The sequence below is a fragment of the Alligator mississippiensis genome, chromosome 3 (assembly GCF_030867095.1).
Source record: "Alligator mississippiensis isolate rAllMis1 chromosome 3, rAllMis1, whole genome shotgun sequence".
NCBI lineage: Eukaryota > Metazoa > Chordata > Crocodylia > Alligatoridae > Alligator > Alligator mississippiensis.
In genome coordinates, this window is record NC_081826.1 from 255,891,049 (window position 1) to 255,916,320 (window position 25,272).

The following is a 25,272-nucleotide window of genomic DNA, read 5'->3' on the forward strand; positions in this document are numbered from 1 at the left end:
CTGTGCAGCTATTTTCTACTTACACGGCACTTGATATTAGAAGCATGAGGATGGGGCACACCATTAAACAAGAGCCTAGTAATGGCTTCAGGCTGAGACAGACGGTACCTGAATGATTGACAAGACATTTTTTTTTCTTTTTCCTATGGTTCCTCCCTTTTGCTGTCTTGCCTCATGACTCTTTGATGAGTATTCTTGTTGTTATAGCTAGCAGGGCAAATCGACATGTGAAATTTTTATGTGATACACTACAAGCACCAGAAGCGTGCCAGTATGCTATTGTTGTGCAATTTATAATTTGACTAGTAGCACCAGCACTCAATTTGCTATTTTCACAGGAAATAGTATTGACCACCTACTCACTGCCCTTTATGCAAATCACAGCAAATATAACCAAAATAAAAAAAGTTGAGCACGTTCTTTGAAATAAAAAAAGCACAGATTTGCGTAAGCAGTAGTCATAAGCTTTTTTTGCTTTATGAAAACTTTCATGGGTGTTTAAATTTGTTTGCTTGTAAGAATCTACACATAGCAAAAATATCTGAAATCAGTAGCATAACTTGGGGTAGGTGAACCTAAGGGTGCTGCCTGGAAGAGGTGGACAGGATAGGGACGAGAGAGAGAGGGCAGACCCCCAGGACCTCTCACTACAACCTACCTTGCTGCTGCCTGCCTGTTCCCTTGCCTCACTTTGCTGGCACTTTCGGGCTCCACAAAGCTATGGGCACAGGCGGTGGCCATCATAGGGTGCAAGGCATTCTGAAACGTGCAGTTCTAGAGAGCACCAATGGAGTTTTCTGCTACTGCCAAATTCAGCTGCTTCTTTTTTTGCCCTCTGCACATGTACTCCAGTGGCTCTCTGCTTTGTTCCTATGCCTGCAATCTGAAGGAGGAGCGGGGTGTGGAAGGGTGAAAGACAGTTGTGTAGGGCACATTTTTTCCACACTATGCCTCTGTCTCAAATGCTCACTAGTATTTACTTGAAAGTTACACAGTCTTTTTCATGGGCATCTTGAAACTTGTTTTCCTTTCTATTTCTACTTGCATATATATTTCTGTCATCCACACAGGAAAGAGATTACTGTGCACTTAAAGTGACTAGTCCCATTCCATATCCAGTGAAACTCACCCATTTTGAAAAAGACAGTGTGGGGCATAGGTAATACTTAAGCCTCACCTATTTTGACATCTTAAGTTAGATTTTAGGGGTACCATGGGCTTTGACCTGGCCTTCTGCATAGGTCTGAATTTCACCTCTGGGAGAAAATGGAAAGCACAGCTGATAGGAATACTTAATAACAGTAAATATGCCCAGAGGCCTAAAATATATAGTGTTGGAAAAAATATAGATAGCAAGCTTTTGTTTTTAAAAAAAATGCACATGAAAGAAAAATGAGAAGGGAGGAGGGAAGTCTATTTATGGATAACTGGCGAACAAGAAAAGCAGTTAAATTTGCCAAGCCTATTATTTGCTATGAATAGATCACTCAGCCTTGATTATGGTGTATTGAATAATAAGAAGAGAGGTTGAGTGTGGGTGTTTTTTAATTAAAGATCTGAGGCCAAATTCTGCACTGGTGTACGACCTATATAATCCCTTGATTTATTTCTGCTTCTTCACACATCATCCATGTGTTAGAACCCATCCAGAATCCTACAGACTTTCAATGGGAGCAAGGTCAGGCCTTGACGAAAAATGCAAACTGTGGGCTATACTATGTGCAATTTTATAACAGATATAGCTATTGGTATAATGCATGGTACAACACTTTGTTTCATTATTAAAATGTTTTGATATTTATGTATTTTGTGTAAATGTTTTCCAATTTCTCATCTTTAACTAAAATCAAAGAACTTCTTTTGACAGTATGTCAATCCAGCCTTTGAACGCATGATGGGGTATCACAAGGGAGAGCTTATAGGAAAAGAACTTACTGAACTACCAAAAAGTGATAAAAACCATGCAGACCTTTTAGATACAATCCACACATGTATCAAAAAAGGGAAGGTAGGTAAATAAGGATAAAGTTGAACAAAACTTATTTATATTTCTATGCTGCCTTGTTTAGATTTTACTAGAATTGAAAATGCCATGTCTCAGCTCTGCTTATAAATCACAAATGTATATGCAAGCAGGGTAGGGTGGCACCTTATAGGTTAGCTTTTGTCTACACTGGGCAACTGAATTAATTAAATTAGTCTCTAAGGTATCCCCCTGCCCTACCTTCTGCTTCACTTCAGATTAACATGCTCAACTACCTCTCTCACAAATGTTTAGTCAGAACTCAGTCCCTTTTGGGGGATATTCTGGCCACAAAGGACCATGATACCCATATCCATGCCCCACATGGCATGAGGGCATGGCTGGGATCCCCTGTGCTAGTTAGCAGAGCCAGGTGCTATATTGACAGAGTCAGCTGGCCTCCAGATGAGGAAGCAAGGGTGTTGTAAGGTGCTTTTAAAGAAGCCTTCCTTGCTCTCCACCTCCAATTTGCACCAACAAAGCCTGAGGTATAATCTGGGATGTAATCTTTATTACACCATTTAAAGTGCTTATCTGTCTGGATATCAAAATGGCCCATATTCCAAAAGAAAGCTTGTCTACATGTGTTAGAAGTGGCTTCTCTTTTTCAGTTTAGCCTATTGATAGCCACCCTGAATGACAAAATTGAATTTAAAAAAATCTTGCAGTTTTTTTTCATGGAAGCAGCTCACCCCAACCTAAACTGCATGCACTGTAGTCAGTGGAAATTTTGCTCTTCATACAATGAAGTAGATTCAAATCCACCTTTGATGGTACCTCATTGCTCCCTCCACGCAGACTTCTTCCCAAAATGACTTGGTGTTTAACCCATGACTTCCTACATCTGTTCCAGAGGATACCCAACATCAGTGCTGTGTGAAGCCCTTAACCTTTACTGATCTGCATGCAATGAGGATGTAATTACAGGGCTGAAAAGTCTGGGGTTTTTGTGTTCCAGTTTCACTCATTCATACTGGTAAAAGTGTAGGTGAGAAATAAAGCTAAAGACTTAAGGATACTGCTTAAGACCAGAAGTAGCTGGCAAACCTCACAATGTGCAGTATTACTAACCTCAAGCGCTCAAGAGAAATTATAGGAATTCTGGACTCTTACAGGAAAATGTATGGCTGACTTCCCTATCAGATATATAGAAAATATCCATTAAACATGGTATTCTGAAATACTTTCTCATAATACAGCCATACTTTTAAAATCAAAATGTAATGAAATCTAATTTAAAATATCCTTAGAAGTTCTCATTACATTTGTTTAGGAATGGCAAGGGGTTTATTACGCAAGAAGGAAATCAGGAGACAGTATCCAACAACATGTAAAGATAACACCTGTGATTGGTCAAGGAGGGTAAGTAGTTTACCCAAAAAGCAAGCTTTAGTTTGTTTTCACAATATGTGAATCAGACTGTTTTGCATACCTGAGACTTTGGTATGGAAACCCTTGTGCGCTCAATAAGTGGATAAATGTTGATTAGGCTTTTGCTTATTCTTTGTAAGCTACTTAGAGAGTTAGTAGCATTATCAAAGTTAAATGATAGGGCACCAAATTCTAGGCTGATGAATATCTATTACAGCCCCACTGAAGTTAATGCAGCTGTATGGTTGTGGACAAGGACTCAGATTTTAGCAAAAGACCCATGTTTAAAATTGTAGGAGAGGAGTCAAATAGCAATACTAATAAATTGTTAGAATATCACTAATAAGAAGCCTGCAGATGAATGTTTAGCAGCATGGTACTATGAAAAGGTTAATAAAGCACCTTCTTAAATATCATTTTAAGAAAGATTTGCCCTAGTATCCAAACTGTAAGTAAACCATTCAGGCAGGCTGACCCTTTAGGTGAAGGCTTTCTTTTCTTGTTCATGAGCATGCTTTGCTGTCCTTGCACAGTTACACATGCATGGCCAAGTTCTACCCTCAGATATGCAAGTGAACCTCCAACAGAAGTATACAAAACAAGTAACCAAAGACAGAACTTGGCCATGAAATAAAAAGAGTGGTTTTCACCTGGTAATCTGTTTTATGCTTTGATTTTTGTGTCTGGTTTCATGCGATCATCACAGTCTCTGCTTTAAACAGGGAGAGGAGTGTATTAATTTAAGCATGCCACTTTGTGTCTGTCTTAATAATTTCATGGAGTAACAATCTGTTATTTATATTTATAGGAAAATTAGACATTTTGTGTCTATCAAGAAGCTGTGTTATACCAATGAAAACAATAAGCAGGTATTGTATTCCCTTTTGTAGTACTTTTTGCTACTTTTCTATTTATGACCAATCTATTAATTTCTAAAACAAAAGTATAAAATGGTCAAATGCTCTTGAAAAATGCTGCAGGTAGTATGCTCTGACTGGAGCAGGGAAGGCGATCAGGCTCATGTTTCTCTGGTAGGTAAGTATGTCCATCCAGGATGTGATTTCATGAAGCAGGTCTTGAGGATGCATGCTAGAACCCTTCCTGCTGCCCCTCTGAATGGGAGCTGTTTGTATCATGCCAACATTAATGCGTGCTAGAGCCTTCTCTAACTGGCAGTCTTCAGAATGTCACATATGTGCTGACAAGTTAATTAGCAACCTCTAGACCTATTCTATAGTTGGTAAATTTATCATGTTCAAGAACACAGAAACAAATCTGTTCTAACCACCACAATGTTAAATATACTTTTCCCCTTAATGTGGATAAAGATATTTGGCCTTAAAAAGTGTTAGCCAGTCATTTTTAATTCTATGGACTTATTATTGCAATATATTTGCTGCATATATGTTAGTACACCATGAGGCAACTTCTACTTTTGGATGAAATGGACGTATAGGGCATGTCCCCACGAGCGGGAATGTGCATTCCCCAGGGACAGCTAGCAGTGGCACATAGTTGTCCCTGGGGAACGCCTCTGCATGTGTACACACTGGTGTGTGGCAAGTTGCCCCAGGTGGGCTAGGGGAGTCTGGGGGCAGCACCTGGGCTGGCCCCAGCAGCTTGTCCTGGAGGCCTCCTGGGGCTCTAGCAACAGTGATCAGGACGCGTGGAGCCTGCCACCACATGCACCACTCTGCTTTTTTCTGGCGCAGGTTTTTTTGACACTGGGATCTCACTGCGCTGCAAATTAGCAGTGTGGCAAATGCCTGCATATGCAGTACATATGGTCTGTGGTGCTGCACACAGGTGCCACATGCCAGACAGGCTGCACTAGACAAGCCACAGGCCCCTGGACCACATTTATAGATTATGTCCTGCTCTGCTCTGTATGGGCACCCCAGCTGCTGCCCCATGTGGGAATGATGTCTCCCTCTGCATGGCCCCAATTCCTGCCCCCCAACCCTATGCTCATCTTAGCCTCATCCTCAGTTCCCCACACTACACAGCAGTGCCCCACTCTTTTGGATGAGGGTAGGAAGCAGCAGCCAGGGAAGGGAGAAGGAGCTCAGAGGCTTCAGATGGTATTGCCACTAAAGTGATGGGGAGGACCAGTGGGAGCAGAGACTCGATCAGAGTCCAGGGGCCGCAACTTAACTTCTCATGGGCTCCGTGTGGCCTGTCAGCTTCCAACTGGGCAATCCTTTCATAGATTCATAGATTGTAAGAGGCTGGAGGAGACCTCACAAGATCATCGGGTCCAGCCCCTCTGCACTTGGCAGGAAAGACAGCTGGGGTCAGGTGGCCCCAGCAAGGTGACTGTACAGTCTCCTCTTGAAGATTTCCAGGGCAGGTGATTGAACCACCTCTGGAGGGAGTTTATTCCACAGTCTGGACACCCTGACTGTGAAGAAGTTTTTCCTAGAGTTAAGCTGGAAACAGTCTTCCAGGAGTTTGTGGTCATTACTCCTGGTTTTCCCCAAGGGTGCCCTGGTGAACAGTTGTTCACTGAGCCCTTGATGTGTTCCCCTGATATAGTGGTAAGCTGCTACCAAGCCCCTCTCAGCCTTCTCTTTTTTAGGCTGAAGAGGCCCAAGTCCCTCAGCCTTTCCCCATATGGCTTGCCTTGCAGGTCTCTGGTCATACGGGTGACTCTTCTCTGGTCTCTCTCCAGCTTTTCCACGTTCTTGTTGAAGTGCAGTGCTCAGAACCGAATGCAGTACTCCAGCTGTAGTCTCACCAATGCTGAGTAAAGCAGAAGAATCATTTTCTTGGTTTTGCTTGAGATGCATTGGTTGATGCATGTCAAAGTATTGTTTGCCCCGCTGGCTACAGCATCGCACTGACAGCCTATGTTCATACTGTGGTCTATTATTTCTCCTACACCGCTTTCAGTCATGGTGCTTGTCAAATTGGCGCCACTGAGCCTGTAAGTATGTTGGGGATTGTCCGTTGCCAGATGGAGCACTTTACACTTCTCAAAGTTGAACTTCATCTGGTTCTGATCCACCCATCTTGCCAGCCTGTCTAGGTCTGCCTGTTTCTACAGCCTGTGTTCCAGTGTGACCACACTCCCCCATAACTTGGTGTCGTCTGTGAACTTGGCCAGTGAGCTCTTCACCTCCACATCCAAAGCATTGATAAAGATGTTGAAAAGCACTGGACCAAGCACAGACCTCTGAGGGACACCACTGGCCACTTCTTGCCAGGATGACACAAATCCGTTCATGAGAACTCACTGGGTCCTAACCTGCATCCAGCTTCCTACCCACCTAACTGTCAAGCAGTTAAGCCCTCAAACCTCCAATTTCAGCTAAGCCCTCAAACCTCCAATTTTCCCATGAGAACATCATGCGATACCAGTTCGAAGGCCTTTTGGAAGTCTAGGTATACAATGTCGACCTCCTCTCTCTTATCCAGGTGGCCAGTTACTTCGTCATAAAAGGGGATGAGATTGGTGAGAAAAGACCTGCCCACAGCAAAGCCATGCTGGCTGTCATTCAGAATCCTACCTTCTGCAAGCAAATTGATTAATTTTTCCAGGATTTTCCCTGGGATAGAAGTCAGGCTAATTGGCCTATAGTTGCCCAGGTCCTCTGTCCTCCCCTTCTTGAAGATGGGTACAACATTGATCCTCTTCCAGTCTTCAGGGACCTCCCCCAAGTGCCACGAGTTAATCCAGTGTTGTGGGCCAGTGAGTTTTAAAACATTGTTGCTCATGCAGATCAAAATAGTACTTTAAAATAACAATAGTTTAAAAGGGTTAAGTCCTTAGAGATATAGGCATTTTGCTCATAGATAACAATACCACCAATGCATATATTTTCATTGTTTTGTTCATTTGTAAAAAAAGCAAAAGCCTAATAGTGCCTTGTTTGCAACTGATTTGATATAGGTTTAAAGTGGAATGCTGCTGATGAAGATTTTTTTAAATAAATTATATACACAGATAATAAGTAGAATGCATACAAGAAAGTAAAGATGAGCAGAAAAATAAAGCTATCTGCATAAAGAAGTAGTAAAGGGCACAAATTAAATACGCCTTTTACAGTTTACCTTTGCTTTTTCTGTAATTTTCAATTTCTGTCATTTGGGGATGTGTCTTTGTCTGTATTAAATTCATACAGTTCTAGTAACAATAAGTTGAGAGAGAACTTTGTTCTGCAGACTCAGACATTGCAGATTTGCACCCTCTGGTGGTAAAGATTGGTTCAAACAAAAAGAAACTGAGACCCTGTGTAGGCTGTTGTAAACTCTCATTTCTTAAGCAATTATTGTGCAGACTTCAAAGCCAGCAGCAGCTTCTTGACAATTAAAATTAAGTATTCTATAGAATTAAATGGAAATAAAAATGTACAATTAGAATGGCATCTCCTGTTGTTCTTGTTGTTCTGCATGCCCTATCGCAGCCTCTGATGAAGTGAGCTACAGCTCATGAAAGCATTTGCTATATATCTACATTGGTTAGTATATAAGGTGCAAATCTACCTTTTTTATTTGTTATTGCCACGCTTGTAACTTTTTATTGCCTCACTTGTAATTTTCAACACAGTGCAGATTTTTCCTCTGAATCACATAACCGCAGTATAAAAGTTGTCAGAGAGAATGACGGGTTTCTGGAACTGTGGCAATTTGGGCTTTCTGTATCTGAGATATGATTACCAGATTAAGAGAACTCTGTCCATGATTAGGAGTGAAATAATTAACAGTGGTTGTGTCTGTGCTTGGGATTTTTTTCACTGATGTGAAATGTGCTCTTCTGATGTAAAGTACAACTTTACAGAGGCATAAAATGGTTGTACACTGGAGAAAAATCCAAGTCCAGCATCAGCCCTTAAATTGGTTTCAGAACTGAAAGCACATGGAGATATATTAAGGCACCAACACAATAACATAGCAAACAGAGCTGGTGCCTGGGGCAAACCCTTCAAGGTGGGAGGACTGGTGCATGGTTCCAAAACCAAGGGTCCTGCATTCTGAGAGCAGGGGGGCTGGGTTCCAGGGCAGGGGGCAGCAGCCTCATCCATATTCGGACTCCTACACAGTCCTGGTTAAGCTGCTGCTGCTACCATACTTGCTGTTCCCTCCTCTGCTCTTGCTTTTAAAGCAGCAGCAGTCAGGAGCTCTTTTGAAGTTCCCACTATGAAGTATGCTGCAAGGGCCCAAGGCAGGTACCCCTCTTGCCCACCTGGAGCTTTTTTTTAATGTCTTACCTTGTAGATTAAGGTGGGCATCACCACTGTTTATAGGTTACAGTATTATTTTGTATGTGATAATACAGCAACATGCCAGTTGATAAAATGAGATGGCACGCATTATGCAGAATGTGCAGCTGTTCAGTGTATGATTGTGTGCTGCTTGGCTTCACCTTTGTGGGCCTTGAATGTGTTCATTGCATCTTCTAGGCTCTGTGTTGTTGTTTCCTCTCCTCTCTGACTGGAAACAAAACAAAGATATAGTCCAGTTCATTATCTTATAGGATAATTCACCATTCTTCCAATTCCTTATCAATGCAGCTTTTTGCCTTTTCCCCTGCCAGTAATTAGTCACTACCAGATAATTAGCTGTAACTTGCATTTCTCTTTCAGTGGCAAATTAAACAGTTAACTGTAGTGATGGTATTTCTCAAATGCCACCCAAGTGTGGCCTCAGAACAAACAAAACTTCTGTAACCCAACCTCTCCTATCTTACTTGAGAGATGGAATTATAAGGATTCTTATATTAAAGAACATCTCTGTAAACATTTTGCTAAAATGTCTAAGGCAGTTTATTCCTTAGCAAAAGTTTTCTTGTCTCTCTGCAATCAGGCTCCTCTCTCTGCAGTGATTAAGTTTGTTTTACCTTGGTGAGGTTTTTGTTTTACTTTCTGTTGACTTATTTACTCACTCGCATGAAAGATATTATAGAGAATAAATTAGCTAGGTTTGGTCTGGCATATGGTCACCTGTAACTGGCTGAATCCTGACAGTGTTGCTGCTAGAATGTCAGATGGTAAAGGGACAGGGCTTAGTGGTGGTGGTTATAGGCAAGATAGCGCCTGTTTCGAAAGGGCTTGCTAGTGTTACTGTCTTTTGAGGCAGCAGTAATATACACTGTGTAGTGCAGTACTTCCAAATCTTCTTGAGTCATCTTGGTCTGTGCAGACAATGTGTCTCTGGGAACCTCACTTAGCTTATAAGGCTGGGATCCCCATTCCTACCAACGTGTCTCACTCTAATATTGGTAGATATTGCCTGATGACAAGAGCCCTAAATTAACCTGGATTCTTCCTTGATCACTGGTAGGAGAAAAGTAAACACACTGGGCAGACATGCTGGGAGTGTTTAATTTTTTTTTTTTAAGTACATGGACCAGCATAGTGATCCAATTACAAAAAAAAATGTACTTATAGAGTCCAGATAAAATTAGAAATTGGCTGGACTAGATTCTCATGTCTGTTACTCCCACTTTACACAGATGGGAGAATCAGAATCTGATGTAACTCCATTGAAGTAGTTTTTATTCAATAATATATTAATTGGTGTATTGTACGTGTGTAATTCATGCTCTTAAGATGCAATTGTCTTTTATTGCCGAGAGAGTTGTGGATGAACTATGGGTCTTTTAATTATGAAATAATAATGAATCACCCATTGTTAGGAGGATAATGCTTTGTAATATAAAACTCTTAATTGGTTCTGGATTTACTGCATTTTCTTGCATATAAGATGCTCTGGAATATAATACACACCTTGTTTTTGAAAGGCAGCATGAAGAAAAAATCTTTTCTTGTGAAAAGTAACTGATCATTAGCAGCAGCTAGGGAGTTGAGTCTGCTCCCAACCCTGCTACTAGTCCTACATGCTGGATGGGGCCGACAGACCAACCCTGCACCCTGGGTCCAGAGCTAGCCACTGACACCATGTGCTAGACCGATCTGGTATGCAGAGCCATGTCGTGTGGCTGGGGGGCTCTCCATGGGTCCAAAATATTGTCAGCAGGGAGCAGTGGCAGAGTTAATTGCCATTACTCCCAGTGTTGCAGCAACTAATGCTTCCATTTTTCCCCCCCAGCACCAAATTTGCAAACCTGTGGGCAGCCCCATACACCAAATGGCTTGACTCCACAGGCCAGATCTGGCCAGCAGGCCATACTCTGAGAACTGCTGCAGTACGTGGTAGAACCTGCTTTTACTGTGTTTCGCACATAAAATGCATACTCTAATTTCTTCCAGCTGGTTTTTGGGAAAAAGCTGTGTGTCATATGTGATAAAATACAGTATACCAAATATATAACTAGCTGGATAAAGAAGAGCACCATACTTTTTAAAGTTAAGATTTTATGTGATGGGTTAAAGAGGAATTGATTAAATCATTTGTAGTTATGGGACAGTAAAAGCTGCCATGATCTGAATTTTGTTCAAAGTTTCTACTTCATGGGGCCCATGTAACTCTAAAACTGCTTGGCTTCAACACTTGCCGATCTTATACACAGACACAAAAGTTTCCCTTCTTGAATTCTCATGCATTGGCCACTCTTTTTTATCAGTGAGAGAATAAAGCATTGATGTCTTTGTCTCCATCAGGGGTGTCATTGTATAACAAATTCTACATGGTGATTTCTAATGTACAGGTTTCTGTGCCAGACTCATAATGTAGCAAGAAGTTATATGTTATGGATTTGTGCCTAAGACATTGTACTTTTTTTGGGGGGGGGGGAGAACAAGATTATAGTGAAGATTATATTAAGAAAAGGTTTCTAAATGGAAACTTACTTTTATAAGACTATTATATGTGCCTAATTTTAAGCACAAATTTAATGCATTCTGATGGAGACAAAGACATGAATCCTTCTTATAATTGAGGAGGGGTTTAAACCCCCACCCTGGCCTGCAGGGATCCCAGCTGGGGTCTGCCTAGAGGGCGTTGGGGGTGGGGAAGCAGCCCTTGCTAGGCTTTGGCGGTGGGGGAAACATGGCCAGACCCTAGACCCCAGTTGACTTACTAAGAAATAGGACTTAGAACTAATATAAAAAGAAAATCCATTCTTTTACAGTTAAGGACATTAAACAGGAAGCACTAAAACATAAGACATGCCATACTGGAGTGGACCACAAATCCATAAGCAAAGTATTCTGTATCTCAGAGTGGCACTAAGTAGATGCTAAAGGGAAGAGTATTTATGCAAGGCCTATCCAGACTGATCTGTCCCTTTGCTCTCATTCCTTACAGTTTTTAAGACCTAGGAAGTCCTAATTTGGAGATTGCACCTTAACTGTAATGTTTAATATCTAGTGATGGACCTATCCTACATCAGTTTGTCTAATCCTCTTTTGAACATGGTTCAGTTGTCAGTCTCCACAATATCATGTGGCAATGAATTCCACAAAATAATTGCACACTATGTGAAAAAATTTCGTTTGTTAGTTTTAAACCTGTTTGCTAATTCCCTGTGTGTCTCCTACTTCAGATATCATAAAAGATGGTAAATAGTAAATCCTATTTACTTTCTCCACACCATTCATTATTTTGTAGACCTCTGTCCTATACTCCCATCAGCCATCTTTTTTGCTAAGCTAAAAAGTTCTAATTAGTCTCTTTTCATATGGAAGCCTCTCTATGCCCTGGGTCATCCTTGTTGCCTTTCTCTGCACCTTTTTGAGTTCCACTAATAATATAGAAAAACAGTATAATTTCTTGTGTGTCCCTTCTTTCTCTCATTGTTGCTATTTCTATATATCCAATTACATTTTAAAAAGGCATTTTAAAGACTTTTTGCAAGTAACTGAACAGATACCACTTGTTAATGTTTGTGCTGAATGTACCCCTTTAAAATCTTTTCTTTTCTTCTTTTTTTTCCTCTTTATTTTACAATTCATACAACTTCAGCTCCACAAGAGTCATCGTGATGAGAAGTATGCAGGCGACAATTCTCAGTCAGGTTAGATATTGACATTTATCTCTATATACTTATATAGTTTCAAATATGTGGCTAAACCATTTGCTGGTATAAGTAGATCTTGTCTTTGTTCTGTCCATTTAATGGCCAAATGGGTTTATATCATCAAAGGAGCTGGCCCGTGTTTGATGCTAGTGGACCACTGTACTGCTAGAACAACATGCCATTGCTTTTGCACAATCCTTAATGTTAGTCATTACCCTTTTGTGGCATTTATTTATGGAACAGTGCTGATAGTTAACGTAACTGCCATAGTTATATTAATGGATTTGATCCCCAGCATGTGGAAACTGGCATTGTTCCACTGCCTGAACTGAATATAAATTTCATAGATTTCATAGACATTTGGGCTAGAAGGGACCCTGGAGGATCATCAAGTCCAGCCCCCTGCCCCAGGGGCAGGAAGTCAGCAGGGATCATAGTATCCCAGCAAGATAAGTGTCCAAATGTGTCTTGAAGGCGTTCAAAGTGGGTGCTTGAATATATATAACAATGTGTCTATATAATGAATATATATAACAATGTATGCTGTTGTAAAATCTGGCATAATATCAGTCAGGTCAGGTTCATTGATTGGTTAAAATTAAAAACAGTAATTCAGTAGAACTTGTCAAAGTCTGACAGACTTGTCTAAAGACCTAGTAATGTTTTTTTCTTGATGTTGAGAATGAAATGGTGTGGAGCCCAGACCTGCAGATAGGAGCTCAACCTGACTTCTCATTCTCTCTGACCTCTTCTTCTTTACTTAATATCCCTAAAATCCATGACTCCAAATGTCATATAGTTAAATGTTGTTTTGCTTTCATTTCAACTAATAATTAGGGTTTTTTAAGCCATAAATTAGTTAAGGCCAGTTAATAATTTAAAATTGCATAACTAATAATTTGAAGTAAATATTAAGACTCTCATTTCATTGATACATTGTAAAGATGTGAATTAGCTTGGCTGCTGGAAGATGCCTTTTGCCATCATCAGGACAGCCTTATGAGTCTCTTAACAGTTTGTTATGATGGGCCACCGTAAATTCATATATTTCAGTCATGGAAATGCATGCGAAGACATAGCAATGGCAGTCATTTTCTGATAATACTTAAATAATACAGTATATGCAAGTTAGTTACATTCATGAGGCATTTTTTTCCTATTTGCAAAAAGTCATCAAGTTCTCTGCCAAAAGTTAGTACAGAAGTTAGTGAGGGCATAGGTAGTACCTCAGAAAAGTGGAGGAAGGAAATAAAGCTGTGAGGCAGCTGCTTTTTGCAAATCATACACTGTTAGGAAATACTGTATGTTTATTTCATCTGGGGAGGGAATGCCACAGGATCAGTTTTAGGCTTATTGTTATCTTATATTGATCTGCCTCATCTGCATTATTAATTAGATACAGTGTTTCTGTTCTAGTTAGTGTAGAGCTCATGTAATGTATCACAGTAGTGTTTGAGTCCTTTTCTACTCTAATACATTGTGGGGTACAGCTGCACGCTCTTAAGCAGCTCATGTTACATTTTAGAACACACTGTATTCCAGAAGTGGGCAAAATAATCCTTCTGTATCCCTCGCTTGCCTTTTAAAAATGTATACGTATACATATACATATACAACCACCATCCTATCATGTGATATCATGTGAGAATGATGATGATCCTAGGATATAAAAAACTTGGACTGATAGGGCCCTCATACAGTCATCTAGTCCAGCCCCCAGCTTAAGCCTTCCCAGCCAAGTGTCCATCTAACCTGCTTTTGAAAATTCTTGGAGATCAAGAGTCCAACTCATAGTATAGTATCCAACTCAGCTTCTCTATGTAGCCTGTTCCAATGCTTGACTACCCTCATAGTCAAAAGTTCTTCTGGATCTTCAACCTAAATTTCATCTGCTTTAGCTTGAGGCCATCGAATCCTGCTCCTAGTCCCATCCCCTATGACTATTCTCTCTATAATCACCTTTCAGATATTTGAAGACTGATATCAAGTCCTCTCTCAGTCTTCTCTTCTCCAGACTAAATAACCCTAGTTCTTTCAGCCTTTCCTCATAAGTCTTGCTTCCCAAGCCTGTAATCATTTCTATTTGTTTCTGCTGAACTCTTTCCAATCTGTCCACATCTTTTTTGAAGTGTGGGGCTTAAATCTGGAGGCAGTACTCCAGGTGAGGCCTCTTCAGTGCTGAAGTGAATGGAGGAATCACTTCCCTTGATTTGCAAGTGACACTGCTGCTGATACTACCCAGCATGCTGTTGGCTTTTTTTGGTAACAAGGGCACACTGTTGGCTGATATTCAGCTTATGATCTACTGCAATCCCCAGGTACTTCTCTGTGGTACTCAGCCCAGCCATTCATTCCCCGGTCTGTATTTGTGAATGAAATGATTCCATCTCAGGTGCAAGACTTTGTTATTTTTCAGGTTATTTTTTCTTCTGTTTGATTTTGGATCATTTTTCAAGTTCATCCAGGTCATTCTGGATCCTAACCTTACCTTTCAGAGTGTCTGTAACTGCCTAACTTGGTGTCACCCACAAATTCACTTGGCATGCACTGAATCCCATTAACTGAATCCTAGATGTTGAACAACATCTGGCATAACCTAACCCATAGCTGTAATTGCAACCGCTTGTGAGAATGTTGGAGGGGAGCTCTAATCTAGAACACTACTTTCTCAGGAGAAAAAGCTATTTTGAGAGTGTGAGCACATGAGCAAGTTATTGTATTGCTACTTTTCTTAGTCTCCATGAGCATGGCCTTAGCCTGAAGTAACCTGATTTGGTTTGCCAAAAAATGAACAGAAAACAAAACACCAGTGTGATTGTTGTAACAGTGTAATTGCTAGGCCTGTGTGAATAGGGAAGTATTTGATTTAGATTTGCCCAATTTGGAGGACAGTGATTTGATTCAGAGATTTGGGTCACTGTCCCAAATCGATTCAGCCAAAATGGCTTTCAAACATTTGGCACCAATTCGGAGAGATTCAGTGATTCGGCCATAGACTATAAAGGGGAATCACTGAAATACCTATAACTTTGTCATTTTTTGGCAGATTTAGACGAAAACAGCAGGGATGCTAGCTCCTTCTGTGAGCATGGGGCCTGCCAGGTTTCAAGGAGATAGGTGCAGGGGTTTCTGTGAAACTGCCCTTCAAGGTTCTGAAAGCAGAACTCGTGTCGTGTGTGTGTGTGTTAAGGGGTATAGGTTGTAGCCATGTTGCTCTAAGGACATAGGCAGACAAGGTGCTTTGGGTCAATCTGGTATCTTTTATTAGACCAATTGAATAGTTGGAGAAATATATCTTAGCAAGCTTTCAGGTTTAAAACCCTTCGGCAGGCTGAGGAAGCACCTGTAGTTGGTGTGTGCTCTTCCTGGATGGAAGGAGTAGTAAAGAAGCCAGAGGCTGGTATGCATGCAAGAAAGCCAGCCAGTGAAAATGGAAATGGAGGTGTCAGGGGGTAAGAGACAGACTGGGAGGGGGGGCAGGAAGGGGGATGTAGCAGGTAAAAGTGGAGAGGTACCTGGGGAGTCAGATGTCAGGCAGGTTATAGTGTATCATAAATCCAGTGTCTATATTGTGTCCATGATGTTTTGTATCTAGGAATTGGATGAAGTGAAGTATGTTGTTTCTACATCCCTCCCCCAGAGCACTGTAATTGGAAGGGAACTCAGGGCAAGATCACAGTCACTGACCAGCTACAGATATCAGTCTTCCCCCTCCGGTCCCTCTCTCTCTTCTGTTTCTGTTTCCCTGCAAGACAGCCGTCCGAATCTCCAAGTCTTTTTCCAAATCTTTTCCAAATCAATTCAGTTGCTTCGAATTGATTTGGAGGTTTTTATGGGTCTCCTGATTTGATTTGATTTGAATTTAATGATTCGGCCTCCTAATCGAGCTGAATCTTCTCTGAATCAAATCAGCGATTGAAGCTTTGCACACCCTCAGTAATTGCATCTGTCTTCAAATTTAGAGTGCAAATTAAAAAAAACAAAAAGAAAAAGAAATGGAGACCTGTGGCAATCTTAGTTTGGTGCAGTGAAGCAGACAGTGTTGTGGTTAAAACAGGATTAAGTGTCTGGAGACCTGGTAACATGTCTTTCATATACAACAACTTGCTAGTTGATTTTGATCAAGCCACTAAAGCTGTCGGTGCTTCAGCTTCCTTATCTTGTATAACGGAGATTGTGGAGATAGTTCTTTAAAGTTTGTAGCAAGCTTAGGTTTTCAGTGGGCAAGGCTAAAGAAATGTTGATTATTGTCACAATGTTAAATCTTTCATTTTCTATTTATAGCATCCCACTCCTTCAGGTGCAAGAACAGGAGGAAAGACTCAATTGATGTCAAATCAATAACATCTCGAAGTAGTGATGGTAAGAAAACAGAACTCAAGAAAAATAAGGAAGTTCCCAGAGCAGTCCAAGGGAGTTGGTTTAAACAGGGACAAGACTGACAGCAGCAGAATCCTATACAGTTATTGCTGAAGAGATGTGTGAAAGGCCTTTGATTTCCCCTTTCTTTTTTATATCACTTTTGTTATTCAGTTTGAATTGGAATGTGCTGCTGCAAGCATAGACATCAGTGCTGCAATACAATACATAATCAGGAAGATCCTGCCCAGGAGCAGAATGCCACACAGCCAACCTTTGTACCCTCTCACTTCTGGTTCATCTTCACCAGTAAACAGATAGGGAGAAGCTCCTTTATCCTACAGGAAGCACATGCTGCTCCTGCCTAGGATTACAGCACTTTTGCTCCATATCCCATCTGTAGGCGGTCCTTGTACTTCATTGTGAAAGGATGATTGTGCTTTCTGCCTTTTTGCAAATGTACACACAGAGCCATCTTTTTCAGGGATCTAAATGTTTGGCTGCAGGCAGGCAAATTGGAAGGAGGTTTATGGTGTAAAAGGGCCCAGAGAGAGTGAGGGTTCAGAGAGATTGACTTAAAACAGGGGAGGTGGGTTGCAAGAAGACTGTCACAAATCAGAAGTGAAACAAGAATGAGAGAAACTTTTTGAAGGAAAGGGACAGACAGCAGGGAGCATCAGGAAAAAGGAGAGACAAAAAGCAGAGTCAAGCAAGAGACAAAAGTTCTGATGAGTAGGATTTCCTATTACAGAGGAAGACTTGCTCCCAGGAAGGCCATTTCAGGTGTGCAGGAGTAGTAGGGAAGGGCTACTCACTTGACTTAAGGCTGGAAAAATGAAGAAAAATGTAAAACAAACAGAAAGGCAGTCTTGCCGTACGTACAAAACTGCTTTGACAGCAGTATTCTTTCAAAGAAGAAGAGAAGAGGATTGCCAGAACTCCCTACCATTTAGATGTACCTTATAGAAAGCACCAGTAAACTCAACTGAGTCAACAGGAAGTGTGGTACCAATGACAGCCTACTGCTATTCCCTTATGAAAGCACTCCTGCACCAGTGACTCACAGGATTATTATTTAAATACACACTCTATGCTGTGCAATATCAGAATGTAAAGTGATAATTATTCTGAAGGCAAATTCTCTGTATTTTATTTAACCGCAGCCCCAAGTTTACAAAATCGCCGATATTCATCAATGGCCAGAATCCACTCGATGACAATAGAAGCTCCTATCACAAAGGTAAGGTGGTTATTACTGCCTATTACTACAGAACAGAAACTCTGAGTTTGGAGCTATCCATGCCAGAAAATATGGCTTGCTGTTGTATTTACAACAAAAGGTCTTTAGATATTGTATCTTAATTTTAATTGCTCTTTGTAAAAATAAGTCTCCTCTTTGGATCTCTTGAAAGAGAGAGAGAGCACCTGGGATGTTACCTACAAAGCAGTTTTTTAGTGTTATTGGCACTTACGTACAGGTAGGCAACCTGTAATTGAAGGAGTTGATTGTACTTCAATATGCGTATTGAAGTACTGGAAACAAAAATGAAGAGAAGGTGGTCTGCCCCTTGTTTTAGCCCTGGTCACTGTATAGTTAGGGATCTTGCACAGGAAGCTAGAAACCCTGGTTCTAGGTCCCCTTTGCTGAGAGAGGATTTGAGCTTGCAGCTCTCTGACTTTCCAACACAGAGTGCTAACCACTCCTCCAGAAATCAGGCATAATCTAGTCTATTCTCTGGCACTCCTTTTGAACTTCAGCCTGCTGTCCCTTATATGCCTCGCTAGGATCAAGATGCCAGGCTAGAGCTCAGCTGCTCCTTCCAGGGCAGCATATATATATATATACCCTCTGACTTGCTCTCTTCCTCCTACTCCAACATATCTTCATCTCTGGGTGGCCCAAGGGGCCAGCGTCAAGAGTGCCAGAGAAGGCTCTGCAAAATCCCTTACCTCTGGTATTGTGGTTAGCGTGCTCTGACAGGAAGGCAGAACTGCAGGTTTAAACCACCTCTGTATGAGAAGAGCCTAGAGTATCCTCCTCCCTGTATCTAACACCTAGCAGTTGTGGGTTTGGGGCTGTCTATATTTTCAGGCCATGAATACCAGTGTGCATCTGCAAGGGGCAGGGGCATGTAATCATGTATGTGTCCAGCCAGTAGGTAGCCTGCTGTGCACACTCAATATGTACATGTAGTATGGCCACTTACTTACATGTCCATACTGCCAGGAAATAAAATTACTACCTGTGTGCTTGTGGCAAAAATAGCTCTTAGATAGCTAAAAAAACAAATTGCTCCTTAAATGATCAAAGGGAAATAAAATTCCACCCCTGCCCCTCAATGTTCTCTTTTTCCTCTAAATCAGGCTCGTCCAACATGCGGCCCGCCAAGCCATTTTCTGAGGCCCACGGTGCTGCAACAGGAAACAAAAGTAAACACTGTTTACTATCGTTCCCACGCCTTGTCCCTCCCCCAGCCCCTCAGCAGCTTCCTAATGGCTGTTGAAGGGCTGGGGAAGGGACAAGGTTCCCACACGCACCGCATCAGCTTGACATTGCCAACGCGGTGCAGCTCCTCCCTTCCTCCCTCATTTCACCATGTCCCTTCCTCACCCCACCCCTCCCTTCCGCATTTGCATGCCAGCTTCTCTCCTCTCCCACATTGCAGGGTTTCCCTTCCTAGCCCCGCCCCTCCCTTCCTCATTTGCATGCTGGCCGCTGGCCGTGTGGGCTGGAGCAGGTCACGGTGCAGCGGGCAGGTGGGTGCAGGGGTTGCGGATGCTGGCTCAGAGGGATGCTGCAGCCAGGCCTGCGGGAGATGCTGCTGCCACTGCTGCTGTGGCTGTCGGGGAGGGAAGCTGGTGCCACTCCTGCCTCCCCGCATCCCCCCGCGCCCACAGACATCGCGCTGGGGGTGGTGAGTCACGGGCCCTGGGGAGGGAGGGACCCCTGCCGCTTGGGCTCAGGCTTGGGCTGCCCCGGGGGAGAGGGAGCAGCGGGGTGCCTCTGCATGTCCCGCACCCCCCTGTAGAGTCCCCACATGTCCCCCTGGCTGCTGAGCCCAAGAGCAGAGGTGTGGGAGCATTCTTGAGGCTGCCCAGGTGGCAGGGAGGACACGGTGGGATCAGGCGGCACCCCTTGACCCCTGTGCCCCCAGGCTGCAGCTGGACTGGACAGGCCACATGAGTGCCCGCTCCTGCTGACCCACTGGGTGATAAAAAGTTCATGATCTGGCCCCACATTCAAAAAGGTTGGACACCCCTGCTCTAAATTAAGAACCGTGGAGGAAATCAAGCTTTCTCACTACAAAATGAGTAATAACACAATCCACTGAGTATGATGACTTTGTACTAACTTGAGAGAGAACCTGTTTTTTCACTCTGCCTCCCCCAGGTTATTAACATAATCAATGCTGCCCAGGAGAACAGCCCTGTCACTGTAGTGGAGGCCTTGGACAGAGTTCTGGAAATCTTACGGACAACAGAACTTTACTCCCCCCAGCTAGGTACCAAAGATGAAGATCCTCACACAAGTGATCTTGTTGGAGGTCTGATGACTGTAAGTAAAGAAAGAAAGATTGAAAATTAAACTGCTTCCACTCACTGCACTAATGTCAGAGGAGCTCTGCGTCCATCTGACTGACAGAGAAATGACCAGCCCCAGTATCTGGACAATGGGAATAGTAGCTGTCACTCAGTTTCACTTTAACTTTATATTTTACTCTTGACAAGAAAGTTCATCTGAATGGCACTATTAAGTACCAAGGTAGTAACCATTGCTGTTATTCAAACAGCTAGCTGGATACACTGATCCTCTTACAAGGGTGACATTACAGTTCCAAGAGAAACTACACACCTTGGTCACCTAATCTGTTGCCTCTCATTCCTCTAACTGTTTAGGAAGCATTGCCCTGATTGCTAAAATTAAACAGAAAATAATTAAATGTTACACCATATCCATTTAGTTACTAGATGAGAACTGTAAAACTGACTTCAGAAGGGTGCCTTATTTCAGTCCTCTTGCAGTACCCAGACTGTCTTCCACACCAAACCTCGGCTGAATTTCTTAATGGAATCTCTGTCTTTTTTTCCTTATAGCCACTGCAAACCCTATAAACAAACACACTGTGTGTTTTGTGGAAATATATGAAGCAGTCAATGAAAAGGAATTAAAGGAGGGTAGTATCTAAAAACGTTACAGTTGGACTGTCCTTGAAATCTAGAAATATGTACTTTAAAAACAAATATGGTAGCTGAACACTTCTCTCTTACTTCTCAATTCAGGGGTAGGGGAGTTCGAACAACTAAAACATAGGGGTACCCAAATCCACATCTGAACTGATACACTCAAAAAGAAGCAAGGTGTTTAAGGCACATTCTAACATATGACCAGTATTTTAGTTATCCAGGACTAATTCCTCTGAAGAAACTACAACGTGTTCTTAAAAATGGTTAATGCTGTATACATGTTGCATGGTTTCCCACCACTTATAGCGTCCTCCTTTATTTCAGGATGGCTTAAGAAGACTGTCAGGAAATGAGTATGTATTTTCTAAGAGTAAGTTCCTATGGTAAACTTTATTTTGCCTGTGCAGTGTTTCATTTATTGCTAACTTTGGCATAGAGCTCCAGGCTAATTTATAGTTTGATTTATTGCTTTTGGAAATGGTTGTCTAAATAATCTAAGAGCAAGTGTTAGAATGTCTCCATTCAGAGCTGAAACAGGTTCAAGCAATGAAAATAATTTATCTGAGAAATCTAGAAAATAACACTGAAAAAGATTATATTATCCAAATAAACGACAATAAAAAGTTACTTGATTTGATCTGATTTTTCCTTTTGGTTTATGTCCAGACTGACTATAAAAAAGATGAATTTCTATAAAATGCTACAGTATCTGGTTTTATCTAAATTATGCCTTGAGGCGTTAGTTTCTAATAAGGATCTTGCAAGTTGAAATAAAGTTGTAAGAAACCATAATTGATTTCATTCCTGAATTTCCATTTTGACAGACATGAACCAGAGCCATAGTCACCTTTCAGTGCCAATTGCAATCAATGATGTTCCACTCTGTATTGCACAGTTGCTTGATAATGAAGAAAGCTGGGACTTCAACATTTTTGAATTGGAGGCTGTTACAAATAAAAGGCATGTCTGCTGTCTGTGTACCCCTAATGAAGCTGCTAAAAAAATGGGTTTCACTATTTATTTGCTATAGTTCTTTCAAAAAGCTTCTGACAGTCCCTTCATTGATCTCTGTGTTGATACCTATCTGCTTTGCTAACCTGTTAAAAAATAATTCAGGATGCTTTACAGTTCAGAAACCTCACCCTAGCCTTCTCTGAACATCTCCTTTGGAATTCTTTCTCTATCAATTTACTTTGACCCCCTAGCTAGTTCCTACTCCCTATTGTTCTCTCTGGAACAATCTAATGTCTATACTTCTTGTATGTCCCACAGCATCCTTTTCTACCAACTGCTCCACAGAGCATCTGGGGTATATTTTGGATCTGGAGGCTGCACATGGTCATGCTAAAAATAGTAACCCCCTATTAAAGGAAGTTCCAGGACTATTGTGGCTCTGAATTTGTGATTTTTAAAAATAGAAGGGATAAAGCAACACTAGGCTCATCAGATAAATAGATTTTCTAGACCAGAAGGGACTATTAGATTTGGCCTCCTGTATAATACTGGCCATAGACTTTTGTCCAGGTAGTCCTGTATTGACTAAAGCAGAGATGTAGTACATGTTGCAAGTAGTATGGGGAGCTTCTGTGTATGGCATGAGGGAGATCAGGGAGGGGAGAGGCAGCACAGCAACAGATAGGCAGGAAACGGAAAGTAGAGCAGCCGATTGGACAGGAAGCATAGGGCAGGAAGCAGAAAGCCATGCAGCGTTTCAGGCAGAGGAAGGGGATCAGAGTAGCACTTAGGGAGGGTGTGGGGCTAATTTGGCATGCCTATCAAAAAGTTTGAAAGAATATCTTCAGAAAAGGCAACCAGGCTGAGTTTTGAGACAATCCGTTCCCTTGATATTTTTCAAGGGGTTGATCACCTTCAACATTAAAAATGTGCTTTATTTTTTATTTGAATTTAACTGGCTTTAACTTCCAGCAATTGATTCTTAACTAGATTTAACATCTGTATAGGTTGTTCAGCTGCTAAACAGTAGATGGGAAATCTGGTCCTTCCCTGAATGTGGTCTTGTGCTCCTAAAACTGGCAATGCTTATACATGAAAAGTGTAAGTAGGACATAGGGAAGGAGTGACTTAAGACTCCAAGTTCCCTCAAGAAGTATAGATGAAATGGGGGGTGTTATCAACTTGAACAGTCAAACATTCAAGTCATGGGGCATGTCTCCAGACAGTCAGAAAATCAATTAATTAATTAAACAATGTTTGATTCTTTTTATTTGCCTTCAGTTTTTGAGCCTGTCAGATACACTTGGCTCATGTTTTCAAGAGGTTTTTTTCTTTCTCTTGGTTATTAGGTCATCAGAAGCTAGGGTTTTACAAAAACATACCAAAACTCAGGAGACCCGAACTAAAATCACAAAAGTCAATGTTCCAATAACTCTGTGGTGCTTTTCATAGGACATTACATTACTGCACTTACTTGAATATAAGACACCCCCCAACAATAATTAGATTCTATATACGGACAATTTATAAATTTGTTACAATGTTCCAGGTATAGAATCTAATTATTAGGGGGTTTGTCTTGAATTTATCCCCCTCCCACTATTACAGCAGGGAAAATAAATCTGGTGAAGGAGTCAAGTGGCCCCCTTGCCATCTGCACCCAGCTCCTTCCCCCTGCAGCTTCCCTCCCCACATTACTGTCCGTGAACACATGGAAGTCAGGGGCAAATTTGAAAACATTGACTTTGAAATAAACATGCCTATTTAAACAAAAGATTGTAGGTAGCCATAGATTCAGTTCATCCAGAATAGATGCATTTGACCTTTTTTGAAACTGCAACTTTTCATAGATTCATAGATTCATAGATGTTAGGGTCGGAAGGGACCTCAATAGATCATCGAGTCTGACCCCCTGCATAAGCAGGAAAAAGTGCTGGGTCTAGATGACCCCAGCTAGATACTCATCTAACCTCCTCTTGAAGACCCCCAGGGTCTGTACAGTTTAGCACAGGTACTCCAGAAACCCACTTTTAAGTAGCACTTTGGCACCTACTTATATATCATATAAACTGTGCATAATATTAATCTATAGCCAGAAGATTCATGATTTAGATTCAGTCAAAATTTGGAACTTAATTAAGAATGGATTTGGCCTTGGAAACAAAATTTTATTTTTAAAAATCTGTATCGTCACCCAGCAGCCAACTTCTGCTACAAAATGTTACCCTTCAGCTGAAAATAAAAATCCTTTTCAGCTGGTTGACACTTTCTCCACGATAAACTAGAGAAAGAAGCAGCTCCCTGTGCGAAGATGTGTAGACTAGCCATGTAAAGTCTAAGAATGTAGGTGTATCTAACCACCTATTTCCTATCCACCTATTTATTATTGGTGGATGTTGTCCTGCAGCAGAGTCCCAGGTTAGGTTTAACCAACTGTCTCTCACTCCTTGAGTTTGCAGGCATGTTCAATGTTGGCTGCATTTAATCAACTTCATAGTTGGTTTCCATTACTGAGCACATGCTGCTTTGGGCAGCAATTTAATGATAAACAATGTATTTAATGAGGGTTCTTTGTATGCAAATGTAATACAAGGAGCTTTTTTTCCCATGCTGATTGGGGAAAAAATTTTGTCTTATATTTGAGTCAATATGGTACATCAGAAAAGATGGTAGAAACTGTAGTAACTACCCTGGTTGGCTAGGGATTTAAGAAATTATGAATATGTATTGTTTTCACTTTTTTATTAAAACATATTAGAAGGTGCCGTGAACAGATTTTTTAGACAGGGAGATGTTTAGAAAATTGTAAATTCTGTGCATGTCTATCTCTTGAATTTGCCGTATTTTCACTGATATTGGTCTCCTTACTTATTTTCCAGGCCATTAGTTTATCTAGGTTTAAAAGTTTTTACCCGGTTTGGGGTCTCTGAATTTTTAAATTGTTCAGAAGCAACAGTACGAGCCTGGTTCCAGGTGATTGAAGCCAACTACCACTCCTCCAATGCATACCACAACTCCACACATGCAGCAGACGTTTTACATGCTACAGCATTTTTTCTTGGAAAGGAAAGAGTTAAGGTACAATATTCCCTGAATGGTCTTTAGTTTGACACCTGTTTAAATACATTTTAAGCAGGCTATTAGCTATTAATAGTTGCAGCCATAACGGTTTCATTTTACAAGTAAGCCACTTGAAAGTTGTGCGTTAAAGCAACTTAAATAATGTTCCCTACTTCTGATCCCTGACCCCTGCATCTCTACAAGTCCCACAGGTGCAAGTAGTTTCATTCAAAGCCATGGGGTTATTCATATGAGTAATGAAATTACATGAGGAAGGATCAGAACCCCTAAATAGCAGCAACAGAAAAAAACCCAAAACGTTTTGTAAGTGTATTAATGATTTTCCTGAAGCAAATCTGGAAATAGAGGCAGCAGTTGAGAAAATCACCTGGGTTTATTA

General features: G+C 41.3%; 2 protein-coding genes across 7 annotated transcripts in view; one reads left to right on the forward strand and one right to left on the reverse strand.

Annotated features, from left to right (window-relative positions):
* The window catches only part of PDE8B (phosphodiesterase 8B), a 202,001-nt gene that overhangs the window by 161,211 nt on the left and 15,518 nt on the right, over nucleotides 1-25,272 (forward strand). For all 5 annotated transcript variants that reach the window (XM_019482249.2, XM_019482242.2, XM_059725101.1 and 2 more), the window contains 10 exons: nucleotides 1,868-2,008; nucleotides 3,297-3,385; nucleotides 4,203-4,263; nucleotides 12,260-12,311; nucleotides 16,599-16,676; nucleotides 17,837-17,913; nucleotides 20,065-20,229; nucleotides 21,183-21,228; nucleotides 21,683-21,818; nucleotides 24,692-24,890. In XM_019482249.2, the coding sequence (XP_019337794.1) occupies nucleotides 1,868-2,008; nucleotides 3,297-3,385; nucleotides 4,203-4,263; nucleotides 12,260-12,311; nucleotides 16,599-16,676; nucleotides 17,837-17,913; nucleotides 20,065-20,229; nucleotides 21,183-21,228; nucleotides 21,683-21,818; nucleotides 24,692-24,890 (1,044 nt within the window). The remainder of the gene's footprint in view (nucleotides 1-1,867; nucleotides 2,009-3,296; nucleotides 3,386-4,202; nucleotides 4,264-12,259; nucleotides 12,312-16,598; nucleotides 16,677-17,836; nucleotides 17,914-20,064; nucleotides 20,230-21,182; nucleotides 21,229-21,682; nucleotides 21,819-24,691; nucleotides 24,891-25,272) is intronic.
* Nucleotides 1-25,272, reverse strand: part of WDR41 (WD repeat domain 41) — a 99,260-nt gene that overhangs the window by 7,130 nt on the left and 66,858 nt on the right. Inside the window, exon 14 of one of the 2 annotated variants that reach the window (XR_002088703.2) lies at nucleotides 8,605-8,827. The exons of the other annotated variant lie outside the window; for it this stretch is intronic. The gene's annotated coding sequence lies outside the window, so the exon portion shown is untranslated. The remainder of the gene's footprint in view (nucleotides 1-8,604; nucleotides 8,828-25,272) is intronic. 2 annotated transcript variants of the gene reach the window in all.